Source organism: Nelumbo lutea, chromosome 3 (assembly GCF_056320005.1).
Source record: "Nelumbo lutea isolate HS-2025 chromosome 3, American lotus-T2T, whole genome shotgun sequence".
Classification (NCBI taxonomy): Eukaryota; Viridiplantae; Streptophyta; class Magnoliopsida; order Proteales; family Nelumbonaceae; genus Nelumbo; species Nelumbo lutea.
In genome coordinates, this window is record NC_142686.1 from 46,974,103 (window position 1) to 46,989,378 (window position 15,276).

General features: G+C 36.4%; 1 protein-coding gene across 1 annotated transcript; it reads right to left on the reverse strand.

Moving 5' to 3' along the window:
• Window positions 1-6,025: 6,025 nt before the first annotated feature.
• LOC148864734 (4-coumarate--CoA ligase 2-like) lies at window positions 6,026-13,660 on the reverse strand. Its single transcript, XM_088978772.1, has 6 exons — window positions 11,967-13,660; window positions 8,364-8,562; window positions 8,101-8,246; window positions 7,932-7,999; window positions 7,737-7,839; window positions 6,026-6,429 (listed from the first exon to the last, which is right to left on the reverse strand). Exons 1-6 carry the CDS (start codon window positions 13,068-13,070, stop codon window positions 6,289-6,291), a joined length of 1,761 nt encoding a protein of 586 aa, XP_088834898.1. The 5' UTR covers window positions 13,071-13,660; the 3' UTR covers window positions 6,026-6,288.
• Window positions 13,661-15,276: the final 1,616 nt, after the last annotated feature.

Here is a 15,276-nt window from a genome sequence, read left to right on the forward strand (position 1 = left end):
TCTATTCATTTGGCTGATTTGGTGCTAGAGAATATGGTGGAATTTTGCAGCAACAGGAAAAGGCTGATTTCGATTCCTTCAAATTCAAATCATTTGGCTGATTTGGTGCTAGTGAACATGGTGGAAGGTTGCAGCAATGGGACAAGTCTGATTTCGATTCCTTCATATTCAAATCATTTGGCTGATTTGGTGCCAGAGAACATGGTGAAGGTTGCAGCAACAGGAAAAGGGGAAGGCTGCCTGGGCCTCCCTATTCTTCTATCGGTAGTCTAGAAGTTGGCAGTCTGGATCTGCAGAATCCTCATGCACTGCTCATCACAGAAAATGACGAACCCAAACCCTCTAAATCTATCAATCTCACGACCCTATTTTAGTTGAGAAAGTAGGTCTCTAAATCGAGTTCAACAACCCTGTTTTGGCTGCAATCATTTTCTGTTATTGGGAACCCAAGCAGCAGCAGAGACAAAACAAAATAGGGAGAGAGAGTGTGTGTGTGAGAGAGGAGCCGGAGGTGGAAGAGGCTAATGCAGCGGCAGGTTATGGACCGAACCAGTTAGGTTTGTCATTGAAAGGAAGAAGACAGTAAGGGTAAAATTGGATTTTAAAAAATATATACGTCAACTGTATATGAATTTAATGGAATATTAGCATATACAAACAATAGAGGTAGAGCTAGTCAATTATCAAAAACAATAGGAATAGCACTTAGTCAATTAGCCAAATTATAATGGTAGATTAATAAATTTACCCTTCTAATATTAATTAATTGGTGGGAGGATGATTCATGGATTCATGTAGATATGGAGGAATTGGGTTAGGCACTTGTGGAGGCTGCTCCCCTTGCTTTTCATTCCAAGAAACAAGAGAATTGTTAGATTCACGAGTCTTTTGAAAATGCTCACCGGTTGGGCCAAGTGCAAGGTTGATAAATGCCCTAAATTCCAACACACCACTTATGGTTTGTATTTCTATAGAAGAATTTCTTAATGTTATTTATCATCAATATGCTCAGGCTCTCGTTCTCCAATAGGTATGTTGCTTATGTGAAGGTTTGAATACTTTATTAAATGACATGTTTCAGTAAAGGAAAAAAAAAAAGGCTTCCAATTCACAATAATAGATAAGGGAAATTTGTTGATTACTTTGAGCCTAGTGGTTTTCGAACTTCAAAACATAATAATTCAGTGCCTAAACTTTTAAAATGTGCCAATTTAGTATCTACCATTAACCAGTTGTTAAGTGGTATTTGAAAAGACATAAATGCTCTTCAATTGTGATCTAATTTTCTTTATCAACATCCAAATATTGACAAAAAATGAATAGTCCCATATCTTTGTCTCCTCTGTTTAAAAAAATTGGGAGTACCAAATTGCCCATTGAGATGTGACCCCAAATTTCTTGAATAGAAGAGGCAAGGATTTGTGACTCTTCATTTTTTTGTCAATGCTTGGATGGTGGATAAAGAAAATTAGATGGCACTCGAAAGACATTTATGTCTTTTCAAATACCACTTAATAATTGGTTAACAAGAGGTACTAGACTGGCACCTTTTGAAAGTTCGAATACTGAAATGTCATGTTTTAAAGTTCAGAGACCAAAGTGACATTAGGCCCAAAGTATAAAAATATAGTCTCTGCAACAAATATTCAAAAAAAAAAAAAAAAAAAAACAATCGAGGTAGACTTGATCTCTAGAAGAATTTTAAGTTTTTCCTAGGTATGTTTAAGTTAAACATTTTTCTTTAATAAACTAGTAATCAAGTGAACATCTTTCTCATCTATTTGGTACAAATCGTGCACATACAGAGATTTCAAGAATGGGAAATGAATGATTTTTGACATACTAAAATATAGGATGAGTTAAAATAAAGAATACTCTAATTTCTAACTTGTTGACCCAATGATTTTTAAAACTTGAAACAAATTGAAACAGTGCAATAATTAGCAACTTGCAAAGGTGAGACACAGAAAAAATACGATATGAAATTACCCTCACATAGAAAAGAATCAAAGGAAAAACAAAAAAAAAAAAACAAAAATTCCTAGGCTCAACTTTTGTATGGGGCCAGGACCGGATTGTCGGACCGAAAAAACCAAGAACCGGTCAGGTGACCGGTTTCGTTTTCTCTAAAACCGTTGATTTTGATCAACGAACCGCTGAACCAAGTGGTTAACCATTTGAACCGTTTAAATGATTTTAATCGTTTTTATTTTTTTGTTAGAATGGGCTGTATTCAGTTCTAATGGTCGGACCATTTGACCCGATAACCGGACCCCTGACTGGTTCGGTTTTAAAAACCATGGTTCCACCAACTGGAATCCATGATTTCAATGAGAATGTCTACTTGGCCCTTGCAACTGCACTTAGGCCCATAGTAGTATTTAGCACGAAGGGGGATAAGTTGGTCCGCCGGTAAGTTAATCATAATGCCCGCATTATTTCCTACCATACTGGGTCACATGGTAATCAAGGATAACAAAAGTATCAATTACCCAAATAACTATACCCTCAAGGTGAGTAAACAGCTAACCCGCATACCTAAGCATTCTCTCCCTCCCACTGCTCTCTTTACTTGAATAACTTGTAATATACAAGAATGCTAGAACCTCATTTATCCGGGCGAGTTTTACTTAGAAAACACTTGCCCAATTAAACATACTTACTCTAGTAAGTAAAAATAAACATGGCCACATTGAATTTGACCAATTAAACATACTTAAATAACTAGATACACCTTCAACTAATACATCCAAATAAGGGTGTCAATGTATTGGTTTTGGATTGGACCCCATCCAAACCAAAATCAATTTGGACAGATTGGATTTGGACGGACCAACAAGACATTGAATTTGACCAATCCAAACTTAATGGTTAAAGTATTTATTGGATTGGATTGGACCTAGTCCATCCGTAATTAATTGATATTGGATTGGGTTGGATTGAGCCAATATCTAGTCCATTGATAAGATAAGAATATAGGTATCAATGGATCGGGTTTGAGTTGAGACCAATTTAAATTAAAACAAAATTGAATAAATTGGACAGTCTAGATCTAGACATTGAATTGGACCGGTCTAAAATGGTCCAAAATATTCATTGGATTGGATTAGACCTGGTCCATTTGTAACAAATTCACACTGCACTAGATCGGATTGGACCAAATCCAGTTCAATTGACACCCCTACGTCTAAAGTTCATTTCAAGGGTGCCATGTCTTCTTCATAATTAGGGGAATGGTTTCTTTTCTTCCTATGCTGAGTTGAACATTCATATCGGTTAATAATTTTACTAAATTAAGCATCAGCTTAATCTACTAGGCATTTTCCTTCTCATACAACATTCATATTTAAGGTTCAAATTACTATCCTTTTCTTGCGTACACTGCATGAGGTGGCAACCTTGCTCACTCAGGGGTCAATTTGTTGGACAATTAAATCCTTTTCCCAACAACTAGAAGTATGTAAAAGTTCCATGAAAGTTTTTCAAATGACCATAATTTTCCTTGCCCCTTGCTAGGTATCCTTTTTACTAATGAGAGGTCATTCTCATCAAGTGGTTTATATTCTCTTTTACTAAACTAGTAAGTGTACAAATGCTTTGCATGTGACAATTTTTTATGATGATGATGATGATGGTAAATAATGTTTTCAAAATTTTTTATAATTTTATTCTTATTTATCACACTTATTGTTTGTTTAATATGGTAAATATATGATATTAAAGATGTGTCCAAATGTCTTCTATGCTTGTTTGTTTTTATCCTTTTTATTTATTTTTATTAATTAGTTATGATATCAAGGGTTTACATATTTATCCTAAAAGTTTGAATTGTTAATATTTTACCAAAGAGGAAAATAACTTTGTTTATTTTAAATTTGCATTTTATTTATATCATGAATAAAAATAATTATTCTTTTGCAGACTTATTTTTTTTTAATATGGTCAATTAATATAAGATTCAATGAAAAATGGGAGTTAATACACTTAAGTATGAGACTTAGGCCTCGTTCGTTTTGAAAGAGGCCATTTACCTGAGTAAGTGTTTCCGAGGAAACATTTAGCCGGGTAAGTGTATTTACCCATGTTTTTTTTGTTAAATTTACCCAAGTAAATGAGACCTTTCAACTTCCCCATGTTCTTTTGCCTCACCCACTTTCCTAGGTAGGAGGTTAACTTTTCTATGTTTTGTCATTTTTACCCTTGGGTCCAAGTCCATACTTTTTGAATTATATTTTTTTGATGGGCATTTTTGACATATTATATTTTGAGCATTTACTCTCCACTTGGGAACTTTCCCAAGTGGGAGAAGGGTAACACTTTCTCGGGTAAGTGATACCCAAGGGAAAGGCATTTATTGTGGGTTCCACCTAAATTTTGAAAAAGGACGTGGGAGAGTTGGTCAATGGGAATCAAAATCCCATTGACCAACTTCCCCCTTCCAAAATCCACGAAAAGAACTAGGCCTTAATTAGAGGGAATTGAATGAAGGGAAATGTAGCAATTCAAATTATATTTTTTGCCTTTACAATTGAAGAGACTAAATTCAAAAATAGGGGTATTTTAGTCAAGAAAAAATAAGACTCAATGAATGTTATTGAGATTTAATACCTTAAATATAAGACTTAATAAGAAGAATTTAAACGAGAAGAAAAGTCATTGATCAATTGCATTTCTATCTTTACAATGAGAGATTGACCAAATTAAAAAATTGGGGTGTTGTAGTCAAATAAAAAATTACACTCATTCACACTTTTAATAATAGTATAGATATAGATAGGGTCTTAATTTTCTATTCATAAATGTCGTTCATTTAGTTTACCGTTTCAATTAAAGCTTTTTTTTGTTAAAATACAAATTTGTCTCCCATGATAACTCAATATCAAGAGATAAATTCTGTCCAAGGAAAATTCCAAAAAATGACACATTCATACTTTTATAAGTGGTATTGATCAATGGTGTATACTATATAGGGTACTAACTCGTGGGGGTACATGAAAGCATGTTAAATTCTTTGTCAGCCCATTTAGAATCTCTATGATACTGGAAGGGCAAGGCACCCAATAAGCTTTGACCAATCAAAGCCCCCATGAATGGTCACCTATTTTATGATACCAGTTGATTGATTGTAAGCTTTGGATCTAAAATTTTAAATATACGTATCTTATAATCCTATATCCAACTTATAACTAATTAACCAACAAAGTAGATTAATTGAATAAAATAAATTAATTAACCCTAAAATAAATTAATAGCACCTTAAATAAAATAGATTAATTGAATTTAGTTAACCTCCAAGCTCAATCCAACTTTATTCAAAAGATTAGATTACATCCAAGCATTAACATCTCAATTTTTGTTGATGTTCATTTTTTAGGCTTTGTCGCCCATGCTTAGCACAGCCCCGCCTCTACTATGGTAATTTAATCATTTTAGAGAATTAGAATGTTATTTCTTTGAACTATCTAAGAGAATGTTAGAGCAACTTATCCTCTATCTCACCATCTATCTGCTTTTACACTTCTAGAGGGTGTATATGTAAATCAGAGTTATTATATTCTCTCTTTCCTTAAATTTGATATATTTTGATCAATGAAAAAAAATATATATAGATTGTTTTAATAAATGCACATTTTATATTTGCTTATAAAAATGTTTGATAATTTGGTTAGTTAAACATATGCTTAGCAAACTCCCGTTTGCTAATATTTTACTATTTGATGTTGAAAAGGTTTGACTATGATACCAGAAAGACATCAAATCCGAAAAACTTGTGACCAAACAAAAGTATCATAAAGTTGTTAACTAATCAGATGGTATTTATCAAAATTTACGGGTGGGCTTTAATTGATCAAAGCTCATCGGATACCCTATCTTTCCAGCATCATAGATTTTATGTTCTTGAGTTTAATGAGTTCCAGTGCAACTGAAGATTCAGCTGTCACCCAATCTGTATTTCAGAAGCACTTGATTCCTTTGCCAAACACTTTTCCACCAGATGGATATGAATGAAAGCAAAAGAGAATTGTTTTACAAGTAAAATAATCAATTGAAAGGGAAATCCCTTCCTATCTTATTATAAGAATATCTGATTGAACTACAAAATAGAATTGCATTACAATGCAAAGAAAATGAAGCAACACTAATGGCACATTACATTTGGAAGGTCCTTACACTTTCCTTGGCTTCTCAACCCGGTTGATGGCAATGCATCTTCCCCTGTAAACTCACTTTCACTAGGTAATAGGTAACAAGGCTTCTATGCCTCTACAAGCTAAACCAATCACTTAATCAATCATGAAGATTTAATTTCTGTGTGGGAGTTTGTCTCTCAAGTTTAGCTCTAAGGTCTTTTCTCAAAATCTTCCCGGAGGGGGACTTGGGAACGGCATGGACGAAGTAGACCTTGTGCAGCTTTTTGTAAAACACCACCTGTTGATCAGAGAGGAAGAAAGATGCAATCAGACATCACAAGGATTTGGGGTCAGTCGTCAACCCAAAGCTCTATTGTAAAGTAGTTTGTTTTGCGGCCATGAAAATCTCTGTTTGATCTTTGATGATTCTAAGGCAAGTTTGTTGTCTCGTGCACATGGTGCTGTCAAGTGTCAATGGGTGGGTCATGATAGGCCCAATTTCCAAAAGATTCACAAGTCATACCCTACCTATTTATTAATGGGGAGTTGGTGACTATCGGGTCTGACCTTAGTTTGATAATGAACCTTCCTATTCGTTAAATTGACACATTTAGACATCAAAATATGATAATATTACTAGTATGTCATGAGGAAAAAAAGTATTAAATAGGGGTTATCTTTATAATATACTAATATAAAACTTATAGGATTATTATCTAAAACTACCCTAGCATAGTAGTATCCTTCGCTTTTTCCCTTTCTCTTATACCCTGGCTTCCGGAGCCCCCTTGGTTGGAGATGAACTGTTTTTATAAATTTACTATACTACCCCTCCATTTAAGTTTGCGATGAACAAAAATTCTGTGACAATGACATTTATTAATACTATCCATGAGTCTGAAATTCGGGGTTTTATCTCTTCATCCATATGGGGCTTAGGGCCTTTGGGTTGGAAGAGGATAAAAGAATATTTTCATCTTTTGTTTTTTACCCGTTTTCTTTTTCAAACAATTATTTAAAAGAGATGAGTGTTAGTTTTGTTCTTAAAAACAATTAGTGTCATAGTAATGGTCACTAATGCTGACTTGAAGAAATGTATGTTCTAGATAACATAAATTCTTTGACGGTTATCAAGATATTTTGAAAAATCAGGATAAGTATAAGAGAAATGGAGGAAAAATTATGAGAACTTCAGACGATAACCCTAAATATATATATGTCCAGGTCTTAACTCTTGATCTTTTCACAACAACAACAACCAAAAATCTATACTCGGGATGCATAATGCAAATCCAAACCCTATATAATAAGGTCTTCTGTTGGTTCTGTCCATTGACAGTCTCACAGTCCCACACGCACAGATTACTCTAACAATTGAAATCATGTCGTAAATTTGGACCAGACACAAAATTGTTTTGGTAACTGGTTCATGGGTTGAACGGTCTAACCAGTAACCACCCATTTGAGCAAGTCGGCATCGTTGGCTAGATCAAATATGAAGAACCATCGTCTTTTATATGTTTTTTCTTTGTCATGGATATGATTACTGACATGAACTTTAATAAAAGGTGAAAATTCAAATAAATTAACGCATTTTCTACTTACTTGTTTGGCTATAAATTCTTTTACAGACTCCTCAGTAAGATCAAACCCATTTGACCGGACCACAAATGCAACTGGAACTTCACCGGCGACAGCATCTTTTTGACTGATAAAAGACATGCACAGAGTTCAGAGAGATATAAAATAATGATATCGTGCAGGTTGTGTTTAGTTTATGAAATTAATTGCACTACTTACGGGACAACAGCGGCATCCGCAATGGATGGATGGCTCACGAGGAGGGCTTCAAGCTCTGCCGGTGGCACCTACATACATGACAGGTGAAGCTATGAGTTCAACATGGTCGTCGGTGTTGTTGTAATCAATATCAACGGGAGGATATAAGCAACACCAAGAAGGAACATGCCTGGAAGCCTTTATATTTGATGAGCTCCTTCACTCTATCAACAATAAAAACCTCTTCATCATCGTCCACATAGCCAATGTCACCAGTGTGGAGCCACCCATCTGCATCTATGGTAGATGCCGTGGCATCGGGGTCGTTAAGATATCCTGAAAGAATTGTGGACATATCGGAATGTCAGTTCTGTGAGACCATTCATCAAGTGAGTCGTGTGCAATTGCAAGGCAGGAATTCATTGGTTAATGGGTTAAGGGATTGAGCTCAACCTTTCATGATCTGAGGTCCACGAATGCATATCTCGCCAGGTTGGTTGTGTGGGAGTGACGCACCGGTTTCTGGGTCGACGATCTTGAGCTCTGCATTCCTGACTACTGTGCCACATGAGCCAGACTTGGTTGGGAAAGGCTGCTTTGCGAACCCCGGGCACATGGACAGCACTGGCCCGGCCTCTGTCATTCCATAACCCTGGAAAAGTAACCAAATTTGAACCATTAAAGGGTATTCTACAACATTTTTTTGAAAAGCATTTTTGTTTCCACTTAGAAAATCAAAAACCTTGTTTTTTGAAAGAAAAAACAAAACATGCTTTGGTTCTTATCTACATGAGATGAGAAGGAGAACGGAGCACTCCCTTAACCATGATTTTTGAACCATTATTGATCCTGATGGTCAGATTGTTCAGTCCAAAAACTGTCTAACTAACTGATTCCATTTTACCCTGAACCGTTTCTTTACCAAAGCATTGCCCTTAACTCTCCCACCCACCATTTCATACCAAGGGATTCCTGTTAGGGGTGCTCACGGTTTGGTTAATCAAACCATGGAGTATTTTTTGGAACTGAACTGATATTATCCGTTTTAGAAAACTGATAATCGGAATAGAATTGAGACCAGTCGGTCAACCGGTTGGCTGGTTTGGTTTATTGGTTTTTCAGTTTTTTATTTTTATAATATATATTATAAAATATATATAAAAAATTAGACCAGTCGGTCAACCGGTTGGCTGGTTTGGTTTATTGGTTTTTCAGTTTTTTATTTTTATAATATATATTATAAAATATATAATATTATAAATATTAAAATATTATATTTTAAATAATAAATAATAAATAATATATTATAAATATATATTTATATATAATGCATATTTATTAATCAATAATATATAAAAATTAAAATATATAATATATAAATATATTTAAAAAATATAAAAATATATGTATACCGATCGATTTGAACTGCCGATTTTCTATATTAATTAACCAAAACTGAACCGATACCTTTAAGAACAGGTTCGATTTGATCAATTTTTCGGTCAATTGGTTTTTCCATTTTCTTTTATCTCACCCCTAGTTCCTATCCTATCTATGTAATTGAGCTGGGCTTTGGTGTTAGGTGGGTATGGGGTCAAACTAAAAATTTAAGTGTTATTAGGGTTGATAATAATCAATAATTGATATGATTCTAAAGACTGAAGCAGTTACATTGTTATCTTTTTTTCCCAATAACACCTCCCCATTGACAGCTTTTTCCCAAGTGCTCTTTCTAACAAAACTCATTGGTAAATCTAGCCAGCCACCAAAAGCCTTGTTCAGGAATCAACCCGGATCATTGAATTGACCGTAGCTAAATCAATGGTTGCCACAGAATTAGTTTAAGGGTTCGACTATTCCCTTTCAGATGATTTGCCATCTCATTTTGGGTATTATTTGTATCTCTTATTTTTATATTCGTATTTCGAATCCAAATGAGAATCAAAAGGTTCATGTGATTTTTAGGGTCCATTTGATTCGTACTTGCAATCAGAATCAAAATTTGTCAAAATAGGAATCGCAATGGCTGGGCTTAGCGCTTGTTGGATAAGGGCTATAGCTCAAGTCTGCGCAGGCACCTGGATTGAAGGGGAGTTATGGATTGGGGGATGGGCTACCCCCGTTGTGTAGCCCTTAACAATATATCAAAAAGAAAATTTCAACCTATGAGACCGTTGGATTGGGACATTTGACATTCAATGTTGATGGGATATCTTGAGGATTTTAAAGAACAGCTTTTTTATACCCTAGAATAAAAACATAAAATGAAGAGTTCGAATATGGTGCACATAAGACATCATAATATACTAATAATTTAAGGGAAAATTTCCAATTACTAATTTGTAATTTGGGCCTAGAGTCATTTTGGTTGCTGAATTTTAAAATGTGATAATTCAATACCTGAACTTCTAAAATGTGTCAATCCAATACCTGTCATTAACCAGCCGTTAAGTGGCATGTAAAAAGACACAAATGCCCTTTGGGTGTCATCTAATTTTCTTTATCAACCATCCAAATGCCCTTTTCAAAACCATTGTTCATTATCTTCATCCTCAATAATTCTATCTCTAGTGTTGCTTTCCCCAACAAGCAACCCATGAGGGTGTACGACAACCTATGGAATGTAGACAATTGGGCAATGAGAGGTGGGCTTGTGAAAACTGATTGGTCGCAAGCACCCTTCATCTCTCTCTCTCTCTCTCTCTCTCTCTCTCAAGCTGTCTTTCTTCAAGATTTGATTTGGGTCATGAAGCAGTGGTTCAGTCTCAAATGTAGAAGACAGTGAAGAGTGTTTTTAAGGGTAGTTTTGATATTTTAAAAAATTTAAGTTGCACATGCCATCATGGGATATAAGGGGCTGTTTGGCATTGTTGTTGTTTCTTGGAGCAATGGTGTCACATCAACACCACATCGGAAAAAACGGTGCTCCAGTAAATGGGTATTTGTTTGGAATTGTTTTTCCATAAAAAACGGTGCTCCAAGTTATGCCTCGAAAATCGAGAAGCCATGGCTTGGAGCAATGCTAAATTTGGCGTTTCGTGGAGCTGCAGCACATAGCTGCCAACAAGACAGTGATGTGGCACTGGATAATGGGTATAAGTGCTGAAAACGTTTGCTGGAGCAATGGTATCAAACAAAAAAAAGTTGTTGCTCCAGAAAACATCCTACCTGACAACAATGATTCTAAACAAAAATAAAGGCACTGTTATCGTTTTCCAAACCACACATCAGTACAACCACAATATCAATGCCAAACATTTACTAAATAACTAATAGACTATTAAGGCAGATATTAAATTGACACGTTTTAAAAATTAGATTATTGAATTATTGCTTTTTTAAAGGACCAAAGTAACACTAGGTCCAAAATAAAGGGAATTTTACCACGAGTTTTTAATTGTTCAAGGCACTTACCGTTTCATGCAAGCATAGTTTTTGGGAGAATGGCTGTTCAGTCCAATTCAGAATTCTTAGTATCACTGGGCTGTAATTTCATAATCCTGCCGTGTGCTGTGAGTTGGGTATTATTAATATGGAGTCAGGAGTCAGGACATGCAGGCATAGTTGCAGCTTGCAGGCCGAGGGGAGGGCGGAAGGCCGATAACTTGCCACGTTTGCATTCTCGCGTCAGTTATCAGCAATGGTTAACTGAAGTGGCTGAATTAAATGGTGTATTGTATTGTCTCTGGTGATAAGTTATTACTTTTGAGCTCCTCAAGAGTCAAAAGTCGTAACTTATATTGAATTTGGGTTTATTAGAATTTTTATATTATTTTATATATTAAAAACAAAATAATAAGTCATTCAGTTCAGCCAATTCAGCCGTTATCAAACGTTTTATTTCTTCAGTTCCATCTTATTAGTTGATGTATGCCGAGGGACCCAGTTGATCGTGGGTCCCATTTCTGTATGGACACGACATACGAGGCTAATAAGGGATTTAGACTGTTTGATGGGTCCTAGACCCGAGACCCGATCCAAAGCTTCTGCATGGTAAACTAAAATGGTAAATAAACAAAATCGTTCTTTTTTATTGAAGAGAGTAAATTTTCTTACCTGGCCGAAGACAGCTTGGGGGACTTTGCTATGAAGAGCTTCCTCCAGTTCCTTGCCCAGTGGAGCGGCACCCGACAATATGATCCGAATCGAGCTGAGGTCGAAGTTCTCGACCATCTGATTCTTCTCTAATGCCAGAACCAACGGCGGAACGACCGCGGCAACTGAAACCCGGTACCTCTGGATCAAATCCAGCAGTGCTCCGATCTCAAATTTTTGCATCAGCAGAACTCCAGTCCCGGCTCTCAGAGAACAGAGCAGAACAGAGTTCAGTGAGAAAATATGAAACAGAGGAAGAACACAGAGAAAAACATCTTCTGTCTTCAAATGCAAGTTAGGATTCTCTCCATCGACTTGCTGAGCCACGCTTGAGATCAAACTCTTATGGGTCAAGATAACGCCTTTCGGCAAGCCGGTCGTCCCTGAAGAAAACGGAAGAGCAACTGGGTCATCCGGGTCAATTGATACTGATGGCAGCTCTCTTTCGTCGGACTCGGAGATAACAGAAAAATGGATGCAATTCTCCGGTGGGTTATCCACGGTGACCACTGTGAGGCCTTCTCCAATTTTCGGGAAATTCTCGGAATCTCTCAGCTTGTCGACGTATTGGGATTGAGTAATGATGAGCTTGGCACCGGAGGTGGAGAACTGCTTGAAAATCTCTGCTGGTGTGTAGAAAGGATTTGCAGTTGTGGTTATGGCGCCAAGCATCGAAGCACCCATGAAGGAGAAGACAAATTCAGGCGAGTTCTGAAGGAGAACCATGATCACGTCGCCTTTCTTGATGCCAAGATTCGATAGGCCAACAGCCGTTTTCTGACAGATGAGATGGGTTTCTGCAAACGTATATATTCTGCCATTCGAACCGGTGATCAAACATGGTCGGTCTGGGAATTCCGAGAGCTTCTCGAAACAGTATCTGTGGAGCGGTAGGTGGTTAGAGATGGGAATGTCTGGGAGTTTAGACCGAAATATGAACGTTTCTGGTGCTGGGTTCTCCGTAGGGGGGATCTGGGGAGTGATTTGTGGTGACTCGGGAGTGACTTGTGGTGCTTCGGGAGTGATTTGTGGTGGTTGGGTTTCAGGAGTAGCAACAGAAATCATCTTCGCTGTTCTGTCTGTTCTTATTCTTTCAGAGAAAAGTGAAAACAGAGGTGTGAGAAGTTCAAATTGAAACTGGAATAAGTCGAGAACCCAGAATTCCAGAGATAAAACTTCAAATGCGACGAAAAGACCGGAAAATCAATTGAATCTGGAACTGTAGAAATGGAAGCCCAATAACACAAAAAGAATACTTGAAACTACTGAGGATGAAAGGAGAACTTTATCTGTAGGAAGCTGAGAATAAGTTTTATCCTGCTTATTGGGTTTCAGGGTTCCAGGGATTAGTGTGGAGGATGGATTGAAAAATTGAAGCCTTCAAATGGAGGAAACAGAGGCGAAGAATTAGAGAGAAAAAGAAGGGCTGGAAAAAGAGGAGAGAGGGGCGGTTGTCATAAATACAAGGAAGAAGAGAGAGTTAGGTGGAGAGTTTGGGGTCGGTCAGGAGGGTAGCTTTAGAACATGAGGCGTTGGAAGCAGCACGCTCATCTCACCTTCAAGAGAACCTGGCGGAACACTCTCTTAAGTCCTACCTACCTAACCTCCACCCTCCCTCCCTCCCTCTCTCTCTCTCTCTCTCTCTCTCGTTTTGTGTTTCTTAAATGGTTAAATTTGCCGCTTTGTAACGTGCATGGGCATCTATTGTTTTCACACGTATGCCACTTTTCTTTCCATAAAATGACAATGGTATCCTTTCTTATTTCAATTTAAGGCCTGGTTCATAGGAATAGGGGTCTGGAATGAAATTGAAATGATTCATTCTGATTCTAATTGTTTGACTGGGCAGAATCAGAATTCATTCCCTCATCCTTCCTTGAGAATGAGATCTCATTTTAGCTGATTTCTAATTCCCGTTTAAACTAAATAGGCATGAGTATGAATAACTACATTGAGAGTAGATTCCTTCCGGTCTGATAACTACCAAGAAAAGTGAACCGTTTTTTTAATCCTCAGCGGACTGAATGGTGGATGAATATGAACATAAAATAATGAACCTACCTTACGAAAAAGAAAAAAATATCCAAATTAAAGCCATGAATTGTATTGTCTATATATATCTTCCAAGTGCTCTAATAATTCGCCGTCTAAATGTGTTAAGAATGGACCGGTTGGTGAACCAAAGCACAAGAGACCATAGCCGTAAATCAAAAACATCACCCCCGGTAAGGTGCCAATCGGTTGGTTGGTAAGGTTTCTGCTTGTTGTAATAGAGATTTGAGAATTGAATTCTGCATGCACCTGGATTGGGGGGTTATGAGTTTGGAGGATGACCCCTCTTTGTGTAGCCAAAAATAAAAAGGAAAACACTCCCCATCAATGACAACATACAGATCTTGTGGGTATAAGATCTGAATGTGGAAAAAAACACCGTGGGTTGTTTGGGGTTTTGAGACAAGTGGCATTCTATTTTTTCAAGAAAGAGCATTTTAGAAATGCATGTTCTCACTCTTAAATAAAAGTATTCTATTTCATACCAAAGTTTTAAAAACCGATCTGGAGACTGAACGGCTTTTGCCTCTAGGTCATGGATTACCAATTCAAATAAGTCAGATCCTACCACATCAGCAAATTGTGTATGTGTGTATATATGCATTAATTTATATTTAAATTATATTTTTTATTTTAGTATTAAATCTCTTATTTGTAAAAAGATGTTATATAGTCAAGCAAGCACCTTAGGATGCATAGATCTCAAAGAGTTACTTAAAATAAGAAAAAAGATCATCACAATCAAGCATCCCAGTACAAAGTTATAGCCTCCAGAATTTGTATATACATTTAGTGTGCAACTTGTGAGCCAATGACCGAGTCGTCCGGGTCAATGTGGTTTAACCACCAGGGTCGAATGGGTTTCGATCAAATTTTGGGTTTTATGGAAATTGTACCCATAACCATGGCTAAGTGACAATTCGAACAATTCGTTGGCTTGGATCAACAGTGGGTTGAAAACACTATTTTTAGATATGTGTCTACCCATACTTTAAAAAAAGCATGAACTTTCAAAATTGAAATGGTAGTTACCTTCACTTTCAAAAAGGTAATTGGTAATTATCTCCACTAAAAAGAAAAAAAAAACATTTCAAATGACAGAAGATCCATAAAGTGATGAGTTATTGTTTAGAAATAAAACACGATTTTAATCTCTTAAATTAAATAAGAAATCTATATATCAATTAAAAAATAAAAAATAACCTAACTTTACATCATA

Coding starts and splice junctions, on each gene's coding strand:
- LOC148864734 (XM_088978772.1), bottom strand. CDS start 13,070: ATGATTTCTGTTGCTACTCCTGAAACCCAACCACCACAAATCACTCCC. Junction 8,563..11,966: donor CCCAAGCTGTCTTCGGCCAG/GTAAGAAAATTT, acceptor TTACTTTTCCAG/GGTTATGGAATGACAGAGGC. Junction 8,000..8,100: donor TCAAATATAAAGGCTTCCAG/GCATGTTCCTTC, acceptor TCATGTATGTAG/GTGCCACCGGCAGAGCTTGA.